At 41.8% G+C, this 24,388-nt stretch overlaps 1 protein-coding gene across 27 annotated transcripts in view; it reads left to right on the top strand.

Annotated features, from left to right (window-relative positions):
• Positions 1-24,388, top strand: part of LOC134542023 (basement membrane-specific heparan sulfate proteoglycan core protein) — a 649,742-nt gene that overhangs the window by 341,820 nt on the left and 283,534 nt on the right. For 4 of the 27 annotated variants that reach the window (XM_063385846.1, XM_063385844.1, XM_063385845.1 and 1 more), the window contains exon 1: positions 1,289-3,038. The exons of the other annotated variants lie outside the window; for them this stretch is intronic. In XM_063385846.1, the coding sequence (XP_063241916.1) occupies positions 2,960-3,038 (79 nt within the window). In that variant the 5' untranslated portion in view covers positions 1,289-2,959. Of the gene's footprint in view, positions 1-1,288; positions 3,039-24,388 lie in introns of those variants that run through there. 27 annotated transcript variants of the gene reach the window in all.

Raw genomic sequence — 24,388 nt, 5'->3', positions numbered from 1 at the left:
CCTCTCTCTCTGTACGTCCATCTCGCTCGGAGTGTCGAGCGTCAAGAGGCGAGACGCATGGCTCGCGGCCAGCTCGCTGACGTAACCTCTTCCTCCCCCCCCCCCCACCCTCACACACATGCACGATCAGCCACCAGCTCCCAGCTCGGGACTGCTCAGCCCGAGCTGACGGCGTGGAACCTTTGAATATACATATATATACTGTATAGAAGTCGCCAGCCCAGGTTAAAATTTCTAATACGGTTTTGAGGTAGTTGGTTAATTCACCTCCGCAATCGCCACCATCTCTAGGGCATCGACTTGTGGTGGTCCCTAGCGGACAAGTGTCGAACTCTTCAAACACCCCTTCCCCCACCTGTTGAGCGAACGTGAGCTGCAGTGAATTATAGAAGGGGGGTGCGGTGGAATGACAGCGGGCGACAGGGCTGCGCTCTAACGTGTACATAACAACTAATACGATACAGGGCGTTACGGCAGCGCACTGCAGCGGTGAAGTTCCCAAGCTGCTCATCATACGCTCCTGAAAAACGTAGAGTAAATCCTATCCACTCGCGACTTCTATACAGTTTATATATTCAAAGGTGGAACTGATCTGAAGCCTTCTTCCCCGCACACACGACCAATCTTCTGGTTGCTGTTGCTGATGGATGTGTCGTTACATCGTAGAATATGAAAGAAACTTTGGATGTTGCAATTGCAGTTGCACTTTTAGTTAGAAAAAAGTAAAAAAAAAAGTAGCAAAGCAACCAAAAAATGTCTGCCACGACACTCAGCTGATGGACTGATGGTTTTATACTGGCGATACGCTGTTCCCACACGCGGCAGTTCGAACCGAGTGCTCTCTCAGAGTCCACATTCAAGACAGACACTTGATGGGAAGGCCATCAGTTCGTCAGTTCCATCAGTTCGTCAGTTCCATCAGTTCTTCCGACTGATCTTGTCCGCCCGTCCTTGCTCAAACACGGGAATTGTGACTGTTCTGTTCCGACCGGCAGGTTTTTGTCAGTTCAGACTGATCGTGTCTCTGTGGAAGCCTTTCTAGCGGCCAGTTTGAGCTCAGCGCTTGCCATTGGTGGACCCAGCCTCGAATCTTGGGAGGGGCGGATCACCGGCGATTTTTTGGGTGCTACGGAATACCTCCGAGTTATATGAGAAGTCCAAAATTATATTTAAAAAATATATATATTTTCTAAAAAAGCTATTTTAACGCATTTTAAATGAAAAAAAATTGCCCAAAAAATATACATTTTTACAAAAATATTGAACTGATTTCAAAGTCCATGGATGTTTTGAAGGATTTTTGACGTTTTACGTCTTTAGGCGTGTTATGCAAAAATGATGAGAGTGAATTTTCACGATGCGCGCGCACCGTTCAACGAAATTTTCGCTGGAAGGTGGTGGACCCACGTGTATTATAACAACACCATTTATAGTCACTTTCATAAAAATTAGAAGACAAACCAAAAGTTTTGGTGTGCCAAATGAAACTTCATGATAGTGAAACTACCCTGGAATATATTTGGCAAACTAAAATAGTCATAGTAAAGAGTAATTTCAAGTTAAAAAAACTAAGGATGCTGGATATAACAACAATTATAATAAGTAAATTTTCTCCTTACAATCTTCAGTGTAAAATTTTCATTCGATAGTCGACTTAGCTGCTCCGGTAGCGAATTTTAGCGGCGGATGCGAAACTATACGAGAGTCACATTCAGAAAATTAGGGATTAATATTAAATACTTATCAATATAATTTAAAACTATTATTGGTTAATATTAGTGATAAAAATTTTATTCATAAACTTTTTCAAGTGTATATATATAATAGAGTTTATTTTGCCGTATTTTTATTTTATTTGCATTACAAATGATTACATAATTTTTAATAAATAATTACAATTAATAAGTAAGAATGAAAATTCAGCGTAATTATTGTTTCTCATTAATAATTAAAATGTATCACGATTATTTTACTAAATTAAAATATTAATTTTTACACGTGTTTAAATTAATATTAGGTACTGAGTATTAATAAAAAAAATTCATTTTGTTTGAATTTATTATTTACCAACAGTATTTTTTAAATTTCTCTTCAGTCCTTTAATTATTTGCGTGGAAAATTAAAAATAGTTCGTAATTACGCCAAGTAAGTGTAACTTGTAACGCGCATGCATAAATATGTACACGCATCCACTTTTTTTCGTCGTTATAGTTTTTTTTTGGGAAGTTTAGGAGAGGGGAAGTGTGATCGCCCCTAGGGCCGACATCGTCGTCGCTTGTTCGGGCCGCGGGCTCGCGACATGTAGTGTATCGCCGTGTGTCGTGTTGCCGGGAAAGGAGGGGTGTTGGGGGAGGGACTGGAGGAGGGAGACCGCCGAGCGCGCCCGAGCCGCGCCGGAGACTCGCGAAGCCCGGCGGCGCGCCAGAACACTACACGGGGCGGCGTGATTTCACCCGCGCAGTGCGCGCCAAGACGCAACGCCGCGCAGTCGAGAGCCCGGTCGCGGAGAGAGAGAGAGAGAGAGAGAGAGAGATAAAACAAGAAGGGAGGGGAGGAAACAAACCGTTCCGGTCGGTACGCCGAGGGGGTAGAAACATTTCCAGCCTAGCTAGCACTTTTACCACCACCTTTTTTCTTTCTTTACGTAAAGCGGTAAAATTTAATTTCACAAACTTCGTCGCCACCACGTTAGTTATTTCTTGAAGTTTTTCCCTCTAGTCTGCGGGGTTTTGAAGTTTTCTGAGTTTTCAAAAGTCCTCCGCGGACATCCTCCCATAATCCGACGCCGCTTGTGTCGTGGACGATGCTGAACGACCGCGCGAAGTAGTTCTGAAAGGAGTAAAATAAGAAAAGAAAAAAAGGGGGGAACGCGCGCGAAGTTTAGGTCCGGGCCACACACTCCCCCTCCGTGGCCGCTGAATCCTCCCGCCGATGCCGCGTCGAGGCGCGTGAAGACAGCATGGCGCGACGTGGGGCTGCTGCGAGGCTGTCGGCGGCGCTGGCTGCCCTCCACCTGCTGGGGCTCGTGTCCGCGCAAGGTACGTCCAGAGGATGGCACTCGCCCGCACGTCTCGTCTCCGGGTGTCGCACACTGCCCGCACACTAGCATTCAACTTCAAAATACACGTGTTATTCCGGAGCATGTCCGGCTTTCCGCACCTCCTCCCTCCCTGTACCTGCATCCAGGGCCGTAACTAGGGGGGGGGGGGGGGGAGGGCAAGCGGGGCATACGCCCCGGGCGCAAAACTGCGGGGGGCGCCGAAATCGCTTGCATTGTAATTCCTACTTACAACTGGTAACTGGTAAAAATTTTTTTTTAACTTGCACGCCAGGAATGTCTAATCTGATTTACAATATAACGTCTCAACATATTTAATGATCTAGTGATTATACGGACTACTTAATGGACATAGTGGGTTCATGCTTATGGAAGTTACAGTAGCACAGTAACTGTTACATGCAGGTATGGAAAATGCTTAAATAGCGCCATTTGTTTTCCGTGGGAGGGTCCCCCGGACCCCCCCCCCCCGCTTTATTGGTGTGTTATGTGCAAAAAAAGAGGGGGGGGGGGCCGCATGAATACATTCATGCCCCGGTTGCCAGAGACTAGTTGCGGCCCTGCCTGCACCTCAAAGGTGTAGAATCAGGGAACAGCTGATAGACGTGTTGAAATAGGCCTATCAAAGCTTTCGACGCAAGCTTGTTTGCCCTATCTCAAGGATCCGTGTTGTTGCTTGAAAGCACCGCCCCTCCACCTGCCCGGCTGACAGCCAGGCTAGTTTCTCAGGTACACACGGGGACAATCCTGGTCGCACTTGCAGACTCCTTTAGGCTGATGTTCTAGCCTTCTAAGCAATCCGCGTATGGGCCGGGGTGCCACCCGCATTAACCCGGTCAGGGACGGTGAACTGAGAGTTTTTCCATGAAACATGGTGCTGGCATCGAACCCGTGTCGCAGTCACGCTTTTGCAAGTGCAGGCAGACCCTGCGCCCCCGCCCCCACGATCTACACCCAAGATTACACTTATAACTGCCTCAAATGAAACCAAATAGAATAAAAGAAAGCACTGTCGTTCAAAGAAACGGCTCTTTGCACCTTTCAGTATTTTTTAGAGAGAAAAAAAAATGTTTTAAAACCGTTGTGATCACAAGTTACTATGGACAGGTGTTTCACAAATTTTTTTAACTCAGCAGATTAATAACTAGATCACATTTCGTCATCATTTTGTTTTAGGATGATTATTAATTAAACTAAGATGTGAGCCGGTGTCAGTTTTTAAGCGCGTGTGTTAACAATTGTTTATGACCCAGGTTTTTAGTTGGGTAGTCTACAAGAAAATTAGCATTTAAAAAAATGTGAAAATTCACTTTTTATTACGAGTTTACACTTGTAACTGGATATTTTCAATTGTAAAATTTTATATATTAGTCTTATTTTATTTTAACACATAGTAGATAAATTAGAATTGTTCACTCTGCTTAAGGATAATATGTGAATTATGTCATTGTCAACAGAAATTAGATTAGTTTGACCGACACTGATGGCCTGCCATTAGTAAGTAAAAAATAAACACGTTCTTGCAAGAAATTAAAAATACATACATCAAAATTTAAAAAAAGGTATAGTGTTTGAGTATATTTGAAACAGTTATTGCTCATACATATACAAATTTTTTTACAGCTTTGAAAAACAATTTATTTGTATTGCACCTATTTAACCCCCCCCCCCCTCCTCCCCATTTTCGCTAGTTCACTGAGGCTTACTTACTATTTAATAAGGATCTTAAGGTTTCGCGGTCATTGCTTGGCTTCTGGGTTGTAGTCGCGTCGTAGGCGAAGATTTCACGGACGTTTCGGTTGACCTTGCAGTCGCCATCATCAGGATACCGTTTACATACGCCTGGTTGACCCACATCTGCAGCCAGTCAGGCAGAACTTCCCTCTCAGGCGAGAGTAATTGAAGGCAGGAGAATTTCCAAGAATGACGGCGACTGCAAGGTCAATCGAAACGTCGGGGAAATCTTCAACTTCGACGCGGCTACGACCCAGAAACAAAGCAACTCCATTACTATAATTAATCCACATTCGCAGCTACAAGCGCCTCTCGCTTGACCGTGTTTTGCACCAGGATTGAAGCACATTCAAAGTTGGCTGACGTCACAGTTATTGCATCGCGGAGGTTGGCAACTTTTGAATATTTGAGAATTATAACCCTGCCAGCCCACGTGTACGTTTCAACTTACAAGCATTTCTTGCTGCGCAGGTTGGTAAACAATCAGACAGAAATAAGTACTATGCGCCTAACATTTTTGTTTGATGTGCAGTGTTTCCACTCGTGGCCATTTAGATTTGATTAATCCGTCGTTTTGCATGTTATTTTGAGAAATAAATTGATGCAACATTTATAGATTTCACAATGCAATTTGTACAAGTTATAGGGCCTCGAGCAGTGCCAATTCCGACACGTAATAAATAAAAAAAAAACAGTGGACTAAAAGTGCAGTTGGACAAGACGCCAACACTAACAGTGTGCACGTCTCATCGAAAGTCTTGTAAAGGAACATGGTCAAGGTTATTGTAGTTGGGCGGACTTGTCGAGGTCACACTGCTCCTACGTGAGGCAGCCGGCCGAACTTGGGACCTCGCCCCTCTCTCTCTCACGAGAGAGAGAGAGAGAGAGAGAGAGAGAGAGAGAGCAGTAGCGGGTCACCTTATCCCAGCGGGAGTCACTTGTCAGACTGTCAGACTATACATGGCTTCCAGAATTATTAACTGTCTGCAGAATAGGCGAATACATTCTTTAAAAACTAATAACAAAAAATAATATGCTTTTTTAAGCCAAAAACTTGATTACAATAGTTGTAAATCATATGAAAATTTTAAATAGAGGTGTGAAATATAAATGAAATTCAAATGGCTAAAAGATAATTTTTTTTTCTGCCAACGTACTTCGTAAAAGTTATAAATAAAACCAAAAGTTGCTTGAACCTATCTAAAATATTATTTTTGATGACGATTTTTAATAGTTGTTTTTTAAAAAAAATTATAAAAAAATGTGAAGATGGTTGAAATAATATGGACTATCTAGATTCCGACATATTTGGCAAGTTGCTACAGGCAAATGCTTGCACCTCTTCGGGCTGTTAGTTGCTACTTACACGGTATGTTCAGGATGCGAGCTCCCAATAGCCGCGGAGTCGCAGCGGACTCTTGCAAGCACACGCGGGGCGCGACGGCCTCTCGACCGACGGAGCAAAGCCGTGCTTGCTTCGCGGCTCTTGACGGACCTCTCAACACCCCTCGCTCGCCTGGAAGACTGGAAACTCGGTCGTCCTCCCTCCACGTCGGCGAACACAGCTCTTTATTTTAAATACTTGGAAGTCGATTTTAGACATGCTTCTAAATGGTCGCATCGATTTGAAATTTCTGCAAGAAGTCCGGATGACGATATAATAATTTGGTACCATCGAACTGATCTGAAGATGGATGATTGAGATGAACAAAGGGAACTCTTTTCGTGGTTTTTAGTGTGTAAACTGATAAAAGCGTTTTTTTTTTAGTTTTTCAAATTATATCTTTTTTTTTTTATTATTATAGTTCAGTTCAACTTCGTCCAAAGTCTTCATCCGGAGGTCTAAACGTCCATGTGTGGAGATCAGATGAATCGCGGTGGATATTTTGAAGTCGATGTTGGCATGCATATTTAAACCGTCAAGTATATCGTGGTGATGGACACGTGGAAGGTGTCGACAAGAGAAGGAGTCTGCTGGGAGTCCCTCGGCTCCCGGGGCTCTGCCCCCCCGGTCTCCCCGCGTGTGGGAGGCGGAGGGGCGGCTCCAAGGTCGGGCGAGCCACGTGACCGCCCGGGACCCCGCCCCTGGCAGGCCCCGCACCCGATCTTCCCATTTTGTATTTTACTTGCTTGTCTAGTTCCCTGTGGAAGATACGGGCATACGTGGGAGAGAAAAAAACGGAAGAATTTAATTTTTATCAGCATGTATTTTAAGGTGCTCGTCAATACCTATCTATTTCGTAGTAAAATCAATTCTAGTATTTTATTGCCTAGTAATATTTCAATGGAATTTTATCGTTAGGGTTTTCTAAACTAACCTGAGCACAATTAGCCAGGAAAATATAATTTTTTTCTTAAATATAAATTGTAAAAAAACAACATTTAAATTAAAAACCCAAGGTTGACTTGAAAACGCTGTTTCAAAGAAATTAATTTAATTTTTCCAGGGAGGGGTCCTCCTTTCCTCTTGAGGATAATCCACACACCCATTCTCCGAATATTAAGGCCCTGCACAAGTAAATGGCCCAGGGCCTGCGAATTATAGGGGAAGCGTGGCTGGCGGGTTTTTCTCTGGGTACTTCTCTGTTTTTCCCAACCATTAATTATTTGATGCGCCGTTCTCATCTCGTCGCCAATCGTCGTCTATTGTGACCCCTGCTTCGCAGTTCATCATCGTCGATTGTGTTGGTGCGCCTCTTGGGTGGTGCGACAGAAGGCCGTCGCCGATGACCCTCGGGGGCTTGTAGCGAGTGTGAGGCCAGTGACCGAGGTGTCTGCAACTAGCTGTGTGCGTGTCATTCCAGAAACACCCCGCACTTTTGTGGAATCACTAGTATCGCAGTGCGGGGTACGTTTCTTACGGGGCAGTTGGACACACGGGCCGAGTGTACGCAATAGTTTATAGTTTTAATGCAATTTTTGTATACACGCGCCATTGAAAATTTTGCACTGTTTGTCATGGAAAAAATTCAAGACTGCAAAATATTAACTAAAAATTTAAAGTATAAACTCACCCGAGAACAAGCCTAAATCAGCTACTATCGAACAGATGGAACAAAACAATGAAATTAAACACGTATTACGGACGACACAACGACAGCAACAGACGAACACATCCGAACGTGAAATACCGGAACGTAGAAGAATCCCGTGGACGGAATTTAAATGTGATAAAATAACAGCACAGCTGACCACAGTGTGCTAACAACGACGATACGCACTTTTAACAAGAACAGAAAATGCAGACAGGCAACAAACCTGGAAAATTCGCAGTAAACACACGAACACAACGATGGAAACAAACAGGTATTGTGGACGAACGCAACGACGACAGCACGGACGAACACAGTTGCGACGTCACAAACAAGACTGGTGACAAACATTGCGAAACCTCAATGCCGCATGTCCAAAACATTATATTAAATCAAAAATTCCCCATTACATTGTTGAAAGCCAGGCGTATTACGTTTTCAGTGGTGGCTAGAGGGATATTTGTAAGAGGGAAGGAGAATTATTGGTGTCATGTATTTGACCGTATTTAAGGCATGGCAATGTTATGGCAATGTTCGCCAACTGCTCCCAGCTGCGCTCCGTACACGACGCCACCCGACGGCAGTTGTTCGGCGGCTCGAACACGACCTCCCACCCCCGCGCGGGCCAGGACTGCAACAGGTGAGTTGCCACGCCCTCAGGCCGCCAGCTGGGGCGGGCAACAAGTTCCTGCCGTGTTCGCTCTGCCGTCTGCCGGGGGCGGTCGTCGCTAAGGTCCACTGCCCGGCGCGCGGCTGTTCCCCGCTCGCCCTTACGGCCGTCCTCCGCTCGCTCCAGCGCTCGTCCGTTTACGTCACAGTGACGCCTTCGGTGGCGTATCTTTGACTGGCACAAGGGCACACGTATGGTCAGTTCCACACAAGGGCGGTTCCAGCTCAAATTTGATGGCTGGAAGAAGAGGGGCTTTTTCAGAATTCGACATCTTTCGGGGGGGGGAAGGGGGTGGGGTTTATGGTGGTCATACATTATTAAAAATAATAAAAGGAATAACATTATTTATGTACAAAAATGGAATAATAGTCTGCAAGGATTAGTTACAACTTTTATAAGTACACCACCTTGCTCCTGGTTGTTTAAATTTTTTTCCCCCCACATACCCAGGTTTCACACAAACCACAAACAAGCAAAATAGAAAATATCCGGTTACAATTTTAACATTTTAGCTATTAAAATGTTTACGACCAAAATAAAATAAAATAAATGTTAAAATTACGAATCTACTTTAAAGATTATTCGTGTTGGCAGATGATTTAAATGTTAGGTTTTTAATAGCTCAATAAATGTCAAGAAGAAAACTTCTGAGATGCAAATGACGCTCCCCTGTCTCGAAATGGGCGCTGAATACGACACTCCTCTATTTCGCGAAGACTTTTCAAGCTTCTTCTTGCTGCTGTGGTTGTTATTAATATAATTTTGTTCATGACGTAGTTAATTTTGAGGCGAACATTTGACGTTCAATTACAACCGCGCTCTCAAAGGCTCAGTCAATTTTGGGAACGCACCAGTACAGGTTCCCTTCGGTAATAGAAGAAGCTATGCGAAACACCATGTCTAACAAGCTAAGAAGCAGTCGAATTTTTCCGTGAAATACGTACCACTTCTTAAGTTAAGGTAGCCGCTTTGCTAGGCCGCCGTACGGCATGCAGAACTCCGGGTGTTAATTCATCATTTAAAAACCGCTCAACGATTATCAAAAGCGTCTGATTATGAATATAATTTAAGAGCCAATGCACTTGTCTATACAAGTTTCATTCCATGTTTTCTTCTATAACGTGTACTTTTAGGACAGAGAATAAAAGGCTAAAAATTGGTGTTTTCACGGAGGTTTTAAGGTATGAAACTGTCTACCCACAGTATTGTAAATTTTATCATTAATGTTCCAGCATAAAATCACAGGGTCGCCGCTTAAAGCCTTTTAGAGGCGCGTTCCTGAAGCGAAGCCTGCAAGCCTGGCGCGTAGAGGCGAATATGCGTGTGATGCGCGAGTTATTGTCGTCCTTAATGCCCTAGCGCCTTCAGAGCTCGTGCAGCCCAGCCAAGGAGCTCACAGAAATAAAAATAAATATCTTTTATTGGTGGAGCTGTGTTGAGTTTTGCGTTTTAACGTTTGGGTGGCATGATGCGTGATTAAAAAAAAACACCCTTGTTAGTTTCCAGTAAATAATCCTGGTGCACCGGCGCCTGGGCACTTGAGGCGAGACGACTCGCATGACGCTACAAGGAAGAAGTAAAAAAAAACTCGTGCGGGAAGAAGAGTTCTTGACACCCGGAGAGACGATGGTGTTATCTGTCGACCCAGTTGCGGCTGGCGCGCCGGCATTGTTCGCGCTATCTGCCGGGGATCCCGGGACCTGCGCGGAGGTATTTATGGCGCGCGGGTCACGATGTCGTGTTCGCACCTCCGCTCTTCTCCTGCACTCCCCCTCCATTCCCTCGCCAACCCTCCGGTAACACCGAGAACCCCTGCAGCCGTCTGTGTCACTACTTCCTCACAGAGACTGGAAAAATTCGCGAGTTCAATAACCTTCAGGATAGACACCACGATCCGCTGCCTACTTGGGCAAGCGGCACCCGTTCATTGGTGTGCTGAATTTTGTGGGCGCCTCAAGTGGGTAACTTGTGATTGGATAGTTCTTTGATTGATGGTCTCTAATTGGCCAAGAGTCCTACATATTAACAGTGAACCAATAGCAGAAGCAGCGCAACGTTATAATTATTTGAATTTTAGCATATCACGAAATGAATCCGTGAATTTTTCCGGGCTCTACTTCCTCAACTATTAAACTATAACTTGGCCGCCTTGATAAACATATTTCGGCTGGTGTATCATTCCACTTTCATGCTAAAATTACGTGATGGTTACTGATAGTTTGAATGTTGATCATAAAATATAAATTTATATATATATATATATATATATTTTTTTTACGCGAACTTTTTAAGGAAATGCCTTTCCCAGTAAACACCAGATAAAAAACACAACTCCTTGTAATCAGGTTTTGTAACTGCAACTACTACTTAAAATTTCCTCTGAAAGTTATTTAAACATAATTTTTAATTGATTTAATAATGTCACATTTGTAAATTTTTGGGGAACTACCCATAAAGATGACTAAATAAATTAAAGACTGAAACTGGTATGACATTATTATAATTTCTCTCAGATTTGTTGATCTAAAGTTATCATAGTTGCAAAACAATGTTTGGGACTTATGACGTGCAGTGAGTTTATCTCAGTGTGAACTGACGAAGTAAACACCTGCTAAGATTAATGATTTGTTTTTGAAAGCACTATTTGGTGTTTTTTTCTCTCTCGATGTATTACATCAACGCGGTTTCTATCATTTAATTTGACTTCCATAGTTGTATCGTACACCTTTATAACTTACAGTAAATTCACGGAATTCTCAACGAAAGAATGTGCCCGACATAATAATGAAGAGTTCTTTGTAGTTCTGGATAACCAGATCTTTGCGAAAAATACGCCATTGCGTCTTCCGAGTTATGTGTTCTATTGTGAACGGAATAAGGACCCGGAAGGAGCAACAGTGTTTTTGCTGCGAATTTAAGAGGTTTTTAAAAGGTTGATTAGTGCTCATAAATTACTGTGAGTTAAAATTTCAAAGTAAAAATCTCAGTACGCGTAAATTTTAGAAGATCCGTGGATAATTTGTCATCATCATCATCATCATCATATAATCCTGCGGCGGAGTCAGCAAAGAAAAATGCCTCCATCTTCCTCTGTCATTTCACAATTCCTCCTCCACTGTTCCATTATTCTCCTCTCCCCTGCACTCCTTTAACTGTCTGCTCTTCCCATCTACTCCTTGTACTTCCTTGGGGGCCTTCTTGCCGTGTACTTCAACTCCAAACCAGTATTCTGTAACCTGAGTTCTTGGTAAGTTTTAACACCGGAAGTGTCAAACTGTGAGGCCGTGTTGGGGAATTGTGTGAGGTTCGTGTTGCACCCCACAAGAGTATTAAGGCGGTACTTAACCATAGTGTAACTTTGTCCGAGCCGACACTCACAGCCGCGAGGGAAGACTTGAACAGGATTCGCACGCCTCCTTAATATCCTTAAAAGTTCCCTCGTTTGTCTTTAATTATATTTGCTCACTTAAAAAAGTCCTTAAATTTCAGTAGAAAACCTTTAAAAATCCCTAACTAAAGACTGAGAGCGTGCAAGGTAATGGATAAATGTGGGTATTTTTAAGTTCCTTTGTTCCCGAATTGGCAGCAAAGCACGCGCCTTGAGCATGCGCAGTACAGCTGCGCTTTGTTTTTGTTTTTTTTTCTGGCTTGCAGCTCCACCTACGCAAAATGGCGGCTTCTGAGCGTAAAGCGTTTTGTGTTTTGCAATTTGCAAACAAATCAATCTGTAATGTCAGTTCAACGTGCGTTTCGTTTTAAAGTTTAATCGTCGGAAGTCCGTGACCGTTCGATTGGTTGAAATGGTCGAGGCGATAGAGCTCTTTTTTTTTTTTTTTTTTCGCTGGCCTCCACGTTCACCTGACATGCGATTTTGTTTTCCTTTGGGGCTTTATAAAAGATAAGTGTCTGCGTTCCGCAACTACCTAATGATTGCCAGTGTTGAGACACAGAATCGAACAAGAGGCTGTTGTTGATTCCATTACCCCGGACGTGTTAACCAAAGTGGAAAGAATCGGACTTTAGGTTTGGATGTTCGCCGTATAACTAAGGTGCACATTTTGAACACTAAACAAAATACTAGATTGGTTTTCCTTCGATTTGATTATAAGTTGTTGTAAATATTCTAAATTAAACTGTTATAGTATACTTACCATTGAAATTGGGACATTATTTTATGGACAGCCTATGCAACAAGCGGTTTTGTACCTCTTTGAAAGTGGCGAAGCCGGAGTAAAACTCGTTCAATTGTCGGATGCACAAGAGGGGTCGAGCCACGTGAAGTGAGCTAAGTCCACCGAGAAGACACGTCTCCGGGAGCTCGGGGCTCTGGAGGAACCGGTGCTTGACCTTGGAGGAGGCACTCCCTGTTTTTCGCATCCCCCCCCTCCCCTCCTCTTCTCGTCCCACCCTCCGGCCCCCCTACGCATGCTCTGGGCGTAGCGAGCAGCCCGGCGCTGCCAACTGCAGAGCGGCGCGGATCCAAGTCGGGGGCTACACTGCGTGACCTTGGTTCAGAGAGCTCGTGAACTCGGCCTAGCATGGCTTTCGTGCGAGGTGTACCTCAAGGGATTTTGTTTTATTTTTATTTTGGTTAAAAATGGTATAGGAAAAATTAAAAAAAAAATAAACTAAATAAATGTTGAAACATAGTCGAGTTCGCGCAAGCTGCGGCAAATAATCGGTATTTTTCTTCTGGCGGTTACAGACTGGATTTTTAGGCTTCTGAAAGCACAGTTAATGCCACAATTTAATGCCAAAAATCAGGATGAATAACGAATTTTAAACTAAAACAAAATACATATATTAAATCTTAAAGATGGCAGGGGTGATTCCGCGCGTCGCTACCACGGGGACTCGAAGCCGCGCCCTTCGTATCACCCAATAGCGTGCCTGGCAGCGCTTCTCGACCCGCTTGTATACAGGGCATCCCGTTATAAAGTGTGTTGGTATGGTATAGTATAGTAGTTTTATTGGCCAAGTCGACTACAAAAATATACAATTATATTGTACATGCAGTATAGGACTCGTCAAGAATATTAAACATTATGAATACACATTTAAGTACAACCATATACACATAAACAAAAATAATAGTAAAAAACAAATAACGTACATCATATCATGATAATAATACATTTTTAGCATAGTTTTGCTTCCATAAAATCATTAATAGAATAAAAACTGAATTCCAACAGCAAATCTTTCAGGTTTATTTTATAAATGCACAAATTTGGTTTTATAATTTAAAACGTGGTGGAAGTTTGTTATAAAGACATATAGCAGAGTATCTCGTACTATTTACAGGAGAGCGGGGCAAGGAAAAAAAAATTAAGAACAATTTTGAAAATACTTTTTAGTTTCTCAAGCTAATAAATAGGGTCACACGGGGATATTCGTTTGCTGCAAAATATTTATTTTAATGATAAAAAATAAGCAATTGAATGAATATATATGTATTTCTACATTTTCTAATGTGTGATACTCGGCTCTGTAGTTGGTACTAAATCTACCACGGCCTTCTAATGTCGGGGCCTATGTACGGGGCCGGTGTCCTCGTCGCTTAAGGCGTGCCCTCTCTCACGCCTTTGTGTGTCTTGTCTGTTGTCGCTCGCCTCTGCTGCGCTCTGCCGGCACCCGCCGACTTCCACAGCAGTCTGTCTCGTAGTGCAGCGCAGAGCAGTGTTGCCAGGTCGATACTACCCGACTTGTTATATATTATTTTGTATACCATCGTTAATTATACTAGGTAAATCTTAATATATATATATATATATATATATATATATATATATATATATATATAAATCCAGTGTCCTGATGTTTGTTTCCAGTGAACTCTTCACCAAGTCAACCGATTTCGATGAAAATTGGCATTTATGTGTAAATTTTTTTCCAACTTGAGAGATAGGATTAGTTTTTATTTCGATTAATGGTCTTAACAATTTATAATTAATAATAAACTGATTATCAATGTTGATTGGTGTTTAAGCCCGGGAAACAGTGGGTACTTCGTCTCCATGACAACGTTGCGTGCTCGAGAGTCGGGAAACCATCGGTGCTATTCGTTTTTTCTTCTCTCTCTCGTCTGTGAAAAGAAGGCTTCCCGTTCCTGCGACTGCTTCGCTCTCTCTCTCTCTCGTCGTACCGACACCTAGGTGGTGGTGAACCGGAGCCCTGTGTTAACTTACGTTTACTTACGTCTGCCTTTCTGCCTCCGACCACGCCTTGAGGGATGCGACTGGTCAGGGGCGTATCTTGTTAGTGCGACGCTCGCTGGTCTTCTAGCGAGGTGTCGCCTCTGGACTGGCGCACAGTATTCTCGTCGTGCATAGGACAACTATGAATTTTCAGCGGTAATCATAACATTAGATGTGGAGAATTTAAGATAAAGGTGTAATGCATGGCCCGTGGGTTCGTTCAAGAATTTGTACCAGGAGTTTTATGTACAGTAAAAATAACTCTGAATCCACGCACTTTAGCCATTTTCACTCTCCTGAAAATTCAGTTAAAAAAACGAATTACGGAAACAGTACTACCCATCCACCCTGAGCGTGTACTTAAACTTTTTTTTTTGTAAGCAGACACCACTGGGAATTTTTTAAACCGTTTTCAAACCGCGTGTTTTCTACTGAAGCTATGCGCTGCGTCGTGTGACCAGATGGGCGGAGCCCCCTAAGAGACGGGATGATAAGTGCGACGCTTTCTGGTGCTTGTGGTGCTGTATCGCCTCTACGCGCAATGAATTGAACAAGCGCGAAGTCTTTTACATCACGCATAGTGCATCTATGAGAATTAAATGATAACCATATAACATTTCATGGTTTATAAATTAAGAGAAATGTATAGTGCAGGTCCCTTAAGTACTTTCAAGAATCTCTAGTATAATTTTCGTGCCTAAAGATTAGCAGTTTTTAAATAGTGTTTTCTTTTATCTGAAGCTTAGCATACTGCATGTGTTCTCAGGTAGGCAGTGAAGATATGGGTAGGTTCGTAAATCTACGGATTTTCTTACGTTAAACAAAACATTTCAACAAACATCTTAAATTATTAACAAAATCTCAAAATGTGGTTTGGTATACAGCAAACAAATTTCATCTCCAACGTGGTTTACGTTTTTTTTTTTTTTTTTTTTTTTTTCATTTATTGGCACTTTGAACCTGAAAGTAGAAATCCGAGCTATTTTCTCGATACCGGCTTGGCAAGGCGTGTCTCGAGCCTCGTGTATCGTGCCTCGTGTCTCGAGCCTCGTGTATCGTTCCTCGTGCCTCGTGTCTCGTGCCTCGTGCCTCATGCCTCGTGTCTCGTGTATCGTGCCTTGTGCCTCGTCGTGTATCGTGCCTCGTGTATCGTGTATCGTGCCTTGTGCCTCGTGTATCGTGTATCATGTATTGTGCCTTGTGCCTCGTGTCTCGTGTATCGTGTATCGTGCCTCGTGTATCATGTCTCGGGCCTCCTGTCTCGTGCCTCGTGTATCATGCCTCGTGTCTCGTGGTGTCTCTCGGCCAGACGCCTGCTGTCCGCGCCGGCGGCGGGCTGCGAGGCCTCGACGGAGCGGTTGCCAGACTACTGCCGCCGTTTCCGGGCATGGCTCGGGTGAATAATAGCCAGCCTCGCCGCCTCTTTGCATTTTTACGGCTATATAATTTCCTGCTGAAGCGTAAAACTTTCAAAGTCCCGACTAACGTAAAATTATAATACTCCTGATCTAATACCCCATTAAAAACCTTAAGGAGTTTCCTAAGCAGTGTGATTAGCGCATTGCCCTTGTTGGAAATCTAATGACAGGTTTTGTACCTACAAAAATCGCGGTCATAAGGCTAAACCATTAATATATATTTTTTTAAATGACGGTTACCACACGAAGGTCAACTCCATTACTCCACAGGCGCGAAGGTTTGGGTGTTTACTACCCACTTGCCACGCTTTAGTTTATTTAGTATGTCCGAACAAAACATTAGGCGCCACTGTCTGCCAATTGGATTGCTTCCATTAGAGAAGCCTATTTTTTTCTGCTGTTCAAACAAGTTATTTTGTATAATTTACTATCATACATCCAACCACTGGCTAATTGACACATTGATCGAATGCGAATTGTTCAAATTACTACCTGAGTGACAAAACTTGATCATTTCAGAGTCTGAACGAGTTTTGACTGCAAGAACACGCACAAAGCTTCTCATGATTTCGAAGTATTTTCACTGCAAATTGTTTCTGTAAATGGAACAGATTAAAAAATCTTTTAAACTTACAGATTTTTTTTGTAAATTCGTACATTTACTGTATCACTACAAAATAGTGTTCGCATTAATCCTGGATTTTAAAATACTAGGCTTGAATAAAACATAAATTTCAATATAAAATTATGCGTTAATTTTCGTAAGAAATATTCAGTATTACCTCGGAAAACGTACTTCATTAATGAAAATAACAATATATTTCTTGTAGTATTACTATTTCATGACAATTGGTTTTCAAAGGAATCTTTGGTAAGAGTACAGAAAGGTTTTTCAGTGCATGTTAACCACGACTAATCGATATTCGCCTTAGTAAACGGCACTGGCGTGCTTTTACAGCACGTTAGAGCCTACATGAACGCGTCTCGAAAGTGAGTGAGGTCTCAGGGGCGCATGATCGTGGCGGGAAGAGAGCAGAGGTGCTTCAGCAGTCTCTAAGGGGACGTCCACTGATTACGTGAGGCGATTTTGGCGATTTTTTCGATCCCCCTCCCTCCCTAAGCACACGTGAGATTTTTCAAAATCCGTATTTTTTTAAATGTAAATACGTTAATCTGTTCTTGAATGCGTTGGATTAAGAAAACATAATTTGCTTTGTGATTTTTTTATTTAAGACTACGTAAGACTAGTATTTAAGTCAGAACTTAGTCTAGAAGCACAGTGAGAAAACACAACAACAAAATACTTAAATAGGGACTACTAAAATTCGTTAAAAGAATACTCATTCTAATTCAGTCCACGGGGACTCATTTGTGGTGTCTCAAAAGTGACTTCGTGGCGTTCGCATGACCGCGATAAATATTTATTGTTGTAGGATTCAGCCAATATTTTAGTTTAGCGGAGAAACATGTTATACTTAATCTAACCCAGTTGTCTCGAAATTTTACTCTTGTTTCTTGCGGGGTTTGGGGGGGGGGGGAGAATTACGTGATATTTTGCCGAGTTCCCCCTCTCCCTTCCCACGTGAGATTGGGTGAGATTCGGCTCGACCACCTCCCCCATAAACGCCTCACGTAATTTCTGGACGTCCCCCTACAACTGGCGGGAACGTCCCGGGACGTCCACAGTTAGTACTTTCGTACTAGATCTAGTACTTTTAAAAGTTTTTTAGTGGTCTAGTACATCTACGCTCAGATCTTTCTTTAATATAATAATATTACAGTAACTCCAATATGTATTATTATTAAGCGTAATTATTTAAAAAAAAAACTATGGAATGTATGTGTGTGTGGTGTGATATTTAAGTTAGAGCATTACAATTTCATTACAACTTCCTGAATTGTTAGAACCATAACAAATTATAATTTAGTTGTTTTTTTTTTCAAATCTGGTACTTTTTTCTCGCCTAAGTTGGTACGAAATATTTTTTTCCTTGTGGACACCCTGCCCTGTGGGTGTCCGTCGCTCCGGCGCGGCGTGTAGATCCACGGCCACGCCCGAACGCGGAGAGCCCCTGGAAGCGACTCGCACCCGCAGACGAGTCGGCGCGGCGTTGCATGACGGTTAAAATAAATTACCCTGACAGGTAATTGGATCCGGAGCCCGGCCCAGGGGGCGGCTGGGGCGAGGGGGGCGTGGGGCGGGGGGCTTCGAAATCCCGACGTCCTGAAACTCCGCCCGCCAATTCCCGCGTTCGCCTTCGAGACCTGGGCCCTTCGTCGTCGCCCGGGAGTCGGCTATCTTCATTGCTGTGATTGGCCTCCACCCAGTCCCTCAGGAGACGACTTATTCCCTATCTCACTCGCCCGCTCCGAGTAATGTCGCGTAGGCTTCCACTTCCCCAGTCCTTCGATGACTGAAATTTTTTTTTTTTTTACTGGACTATCGAAATGCTGAATTGTAGTAATTTTAATTGTTTTACCGTGATACCTACTTACTCGTTATGGAATTTGCTCGGTAACCACCAAACTTGTTTTATTAAAAAATATTTTTGATTCGGATCATGTAAAACAGTAATTTGCAATCACACAAACGGTCCATCAAACATTCATCGCTTCAGATAGAGAGCGAATCGTAACAAGCTTTACTACACAGTTTTAGTCCCTGCCATGGGTTCTAACATGTTTTTAAGCCACGCATTGTAGTGCAACTTTAATGTTTGGCCGGGCAGGGTATGCAATCTAGCTTTGGACACTCGTATAAGTCAGTGGCTTCTTTTTGTCTGTAATTCAATGTTATTAGACTGTTATGACATGTGTGTTTTATTTCGTAGATTAACCAGTTGATTCTTCACTGCGGTTTCAAACAGAATGCGACACTGTAACAAGGTATACAAGCCTGGAAATATATTATTAGGAGCGAAAATGTTGATGAGTAATTCAAATGGTAAAATATAGCAAAAAATATATTAAGATTACGGGTGCAAATGACATAAGAAATTTAATTTTTTTTTTATTCGAAGTGGCATTGACCTCGTGAGAACAGAAATGTTAGTATTAGTGTTCTGTGTTTTTTCTGGTTTACGTGCCTGAGTTTACAGTGACCATTTGTGCACGCATTTTTTTTTTAAACGTGAAAATGAATGCGACGTTCAAACCGTACAGCATAAAATTTATTTTTGTGTGGAACCGCCCGCGTGCTAATTGTCTCCGTGTCGGAAGAGTCTTGGACGACTCGCCTCTGGTCCGTCAATTACCACGTTTTGCCCGGTGGAAGGGGCCACTCCTCGCGCAGCGGCGAGGCAGGCCGCCCGGCGAGCACGGCTGCTGTGCGGGTTGCGGAGAAGCCAGGCGGAGTCGCCCGAGCGTTCAGATCACCTCCTCCCTCTTCCCTTCCAATGGCGAGTACAGGCTATTTGTTCATTGATTTGAAAAAATACATATAAAATCATTTAAAACTATAAATGTGCATTAAAGCTAGAAAATGGCCGCGTGAACTTATTTATGCGCTTTAGAAGTCATACTTGATTAGCTTAATAAAAAATGAACTTTGATTTTGCATGCAAAATAATTGATATAAATAAAATAATAAAAACTGGAGTGATATAAAAATACGGTCGTCAATGTATTCATTTAGTAAAAATAAAATAATTAAATAAGTAGTAAGTATTCAATACTAATATAAACACATGTATATAATTAATTATTTAATTGAGTAAAATAATTGGGAAAATTAATTTAATAATTAAAAATCGATCGATATGCTGAGAGTTTATTTTAGTGAATTATGATTATTTATTAAATAATACTGGAATAAATTATAACCCAAATAAATTATACTTACGGGAACATAACCTCACTTATATAAATAAACTTGAAAGTGCAAGGCGCAGCTGTTCCGCGACCCCGCGTGGTGACGTCACCACTCCGGCGGAGAAGGCGGCGCGAGGGCGAACAGGAGCCCTAAACATTCTCTGCTCGTTTCACCTCGTCATTTAATATCACCACTGAACAGTATCACACTCTTTAGAAGCCAAGTAATTTTCACCAGAATCAAAATTTTGATAATTAACAGTAAAAGCTCCCATTTTTTTGTTCTGACGGCCTAGGCATCGAAACAAATAAATTGATTACGAAACAATTTTTTTTACACTTAAAGTCGACGCTACTGGTGATACAACGACGTAGTTATAATTTTACTCAGATATAATGATTACATTTTACTTTAATATCATCCAAGAGAAAATGTGATAATTCCTTGAAGTAGTCGGTAGCGTTTATTTAAACTAGCAAGTTTAAGTTTTATAATCCATTTGACTCTTCTTGTGGGCAGTGTATTTATTTAAAATAAAAAATGTAACATTCGGATTTGAAAAAAAAAAGCAATATTTTTTTTACCTTAATGAAAATAATTCATTAAAAGCTTGCAAGTAGCCCTTTTGTTTCAATTTAGTATGATGTTCTTCGCCAATAGGTGGCTGTTGCAGTCACAGAAGTCAGCTCTGGGCTTCCGCACTGTACCTAGCCATCAGTTAATGCCTTCATGCATAGGTAACGTGAGGGATCGTTGAAATATATAATCGTTATTTAAAGCCTTTAATGGGGTCGCAGTTCGTGTACTCTATTTTATTACTAACATTATTATTCTTTATCTCTTATTTAACTTACATATTTCAAGTATATAACACATGGCATATTTATAATGGTTGATGAATATAAGTCTATTAATTTAATTAGTGGTTTAATAAACTGTGTTGATTTTTTTATTGTTTTCCTGAATACAGCTAAGTTTATTTAAATTGATATCTCTAAATATCAGTTTGAACTGCCAGTGCAGCACTGCAAAGATTTTTTTTATCAGGATAATTGTTTCCATAGTCAGAGTCAAAATTTTTACATTCTTGATAATGGAAAAAATATTTATTTGTTACTAATCTCTTTCGTCCAATCAGCAACTTTTCTAACATTTTTTTGGTTCATTCGACATTTTTTTCTTGTTGCGACTGAACTATGTTTCCTCCTGACTTTACATTTAAGGACTTTATAGGTTGTCCGCGCAGCAAAGAAATTAATGTTCGCGGGGTTTATGTTCATGTTTTTCTGGTTTTGTGGTCGGAACAGTAATCCACGCGCGTATTGCCAATAGCTCTTCTTTTATGCCGCGCTGTCTCGAGATCCAGTGTTTTAGAGCCTTGCCCGGATAGCGCAGAGTTCTCTGGAAACCGGTGAGACCAGTCAGGGTTTGATGCAGAACTCGACCGGTTTACACAGTCGTCGTGGATGCGATTGTTTTTCCATATAACGGGCGCGACATCCCGAATGCAGGCGAGAGCTGTTCAACTTGCGGGATCGAGGTCGTTCTGGCAACTAGCCCTGACCTTCAGTTTGTGTGTTGCTACCGAAAACTCGAGGGGTAAAAAAATTCGTGAGTTCATTGGCCTCAGGCGAAAGACGACCGGCTTAATCATTCGTTCACTGACTGCTGCCACATTAAAAAAATATAGATCCACTTGTCATACTCAATTCCTTAGTCTTGCACATATAAAAACGGTTATTTCAACATAATATCTTTGAATGTGCAGTACAATAACATTAGCTGCGGCAAACCTCATTTTTGTCGACTTTATTCGAATCCTACGAACAAGTGAATGAATTTTCAAAATCAACAAAACGTTTAGCCGAATAATTTTTGCAAGGAAATTAAAATGTAACATTACTAAGTACGTCACTGTTCGGATTTAGTGTGCAACTGTTTCAACAGTTTTTGGAACTAAAAATTAGTTTTTTTTTCTTCCCTGAATGTATACAAACGGTTTTGTTAGTCCTTAAGTCGCGTTCATAAAATATTTCACGTCTTACAAAGGCTTCCAAGAATGTAATCGTTCTTGAACTTTCATGTGTAGCAGACGTTCAACCAACGAAGAAAGTGTTTGTAAAAGTGTCAGTCATACAGGAAACGGCTCAGAATGATTTCTGAGCCCCTCTAGCATTTAATTTGTTTATGTTACCTGCAAGAAAAATTGTATTATCCGCGAGTGAATTAAATTTAAATTTAAATTTTTTGGTTATTTAGTAGGATATGTAGGAACGCTTTTTTTATAACTTCAAAACATGATTTACTACCACCCCGAAATGTTTTTGTTCCTCATAGCAGTATTTGTTTGGGGGTGAAGTTTAGCAAAATATTTTACGGACACCATGAGATTTTTTACATTAGTTGTACCCATGGAGAATAGCCTAAGGCGAAAACCAGATTCTTTTACTGCATGCTATACCGTCCAACCCCCCCCCCCACACACTTTTCATTTTGTCGCTCTCCGGGACCCGTTGATAACTCTGTTAGGAGGACAACCAAGTAGGACCTTGAAGAGTGACACCCCTTAAACCCCTTCCTCGTTCTTCCCCCTTCCCCTTGCATCCTCAACCTCTGACCTTTAATTAGTCGCCTCCCTCAGCAGTAATTGGTAATTATGGCTTTAGTTAATAGTGTCTTGTATTTCGTTGATTGGTTTCCTGCGGCGTTTCGCTGTTTTATCCATCGTGAAGCTTTTATTTTAACCGCTTTCATTATTATATTTCTAATAAGTAGCATTTTGCTGCCTCGATTTATTCGAATAAACATACGACCGTTGTTTGAAGGGAGGCATCGCTTCATTTACTGAAACATTTCGAAGTTTTATCTTTGGTTCTATTAACAATTATATTTATACCCCTTAACAATGAACATATTAAGGATCTTCGAGAATGATTTCTGGGATTGTAAACTGGTTTTGTAAAATAAATGTTTAATCGATATATACGTGTGGAATTTAGCTTAGTACACTTCGATATGAATGCCATGTAAGGTACGGGTGATGTCTAGACGGTAGTCAGTATCTTTACACGTGTTCTGTTACACCTGCAGTTGCTACAGCAACCCCTTATTTGAGGTGCTGGATGTTCGTTATTTTCTCAGCGTACACAGTGTTAGTGACGTTGTCACTTCCCCACAGAAAAGAATAAATATTTTTTGTGAGAACATTGAAGTCAAATGCTGAGATTTTTTTTTTCTTTCTACGTGACATGGTATGTTTTTTTACCCGCTGTCCCTTATTTCTGTCTTCGTGTTACCTTTTAGAAATATATTATTCATAATGCAAGACTACGTAAGCCTATTTTATATTTTTGCTCTGAGTCAAGTATTTTACCTTTTTTTTTTAAGATTTTTAATTTTAAATGGTTGAATTTTTTTTTCGAGAGAATATCTCCCAAACAAATTACTAGATCAGAATGACAGTTCTTCATTTGGTTTTAAGCTGAAACATCTTCGCTCCTTGTAACAATGTTGTTATCTTCCGCCCCCCTCCCCGGGGGGGGGGGGTAGTGTCTCCGGCTTGTCGAGTCCGTCGCGCGATGACGTCAGGGCAGACGCGGAGCGCCGGCGTCCCCAGGGGCCGATGGCAGAGATTGCCCTCGGCGTCCCCCGGAAACCAGCGCCGCGCGGAAACTTGCCGACGCAAACTTCCGCCGCGGGGTCCGGGCGTGAAATATGTCTCCAGGAATGGCTTCCCGACGTTGGCCGCTCCTCTGCCGCGGGCGCATCCTGGCGGCGCACCAGGGAATCACTGCAGACGGACATGCTGGGATCAGAGCCTCCACGCTGCTTCCGTGATTGGACAACAGTTCGTCTGGAGAACTCTTGAGTCGATGAAAAACGTTCGAGGAAAGAATAATTTAATTGCAGGGCGTCCCAGTTGACAGATCTCACGATTCGGTAGCCAATAAGCAAGCGGCATTTGTCCGTGTACATAAAAGATTTGGTGATTCTATTGTAGAGGTAATTGAAACCGCGAATTAATCCAGTTCATAGGAATCACTGTAGGCTTCTTTCCGTTTATCTTGTTGCAATGTTTGTATCTTTTTTTTTAAAATCACGTTTAGGATAATTTCGTTATTGTGATTCTTCGCGAAAGGGTTTCCAGACCAGTTGTGTGCTAAACATTGTGTGTATTTAGTGATTGGTTAGTTGAGTTTATTTAAGGTACGCGTCCACAGCAATTCTGGGTGGGAAGCAAGCGCTTTTTTTTTTTAAATGGCCTGGTGCTTCAGTGTTATTTTTTGTGCTTTACGTGTGTATGTATATATATATATATATATATATATATATATATATATATATATATATATATATATGCATACTCGCGGGAAATTTTTATCTCTTGACTGACGAGGGTAAAACCAGCTTGTGCGAACATAACTTGAACAAAATATGTTGGCAATTTAATTATGTAACTTCGAGTAAG

The sequence above is a fragment of the Bacillus rossius genome (genome assembly GCF_032445375.1).
Source record: "Bacillus rossius redtenbacheri isolate Brsri chromosome 4 unlocalized genomic scaffold, Brsri_v3 Brsri_v3_scf4_2, whole genome shotgun sequence".
NCBI classification, from domain to species: Eukaryota; Metazoa; Arthropoda; class Insecta; order Phasmatodea; family Bacillidae; genus Bacillus; species Bacillus rossius.
Note: the sequence above shows the minus strand (reverse complement) of the source record. Positions and strands in the feature narration are given on the sequence as shown.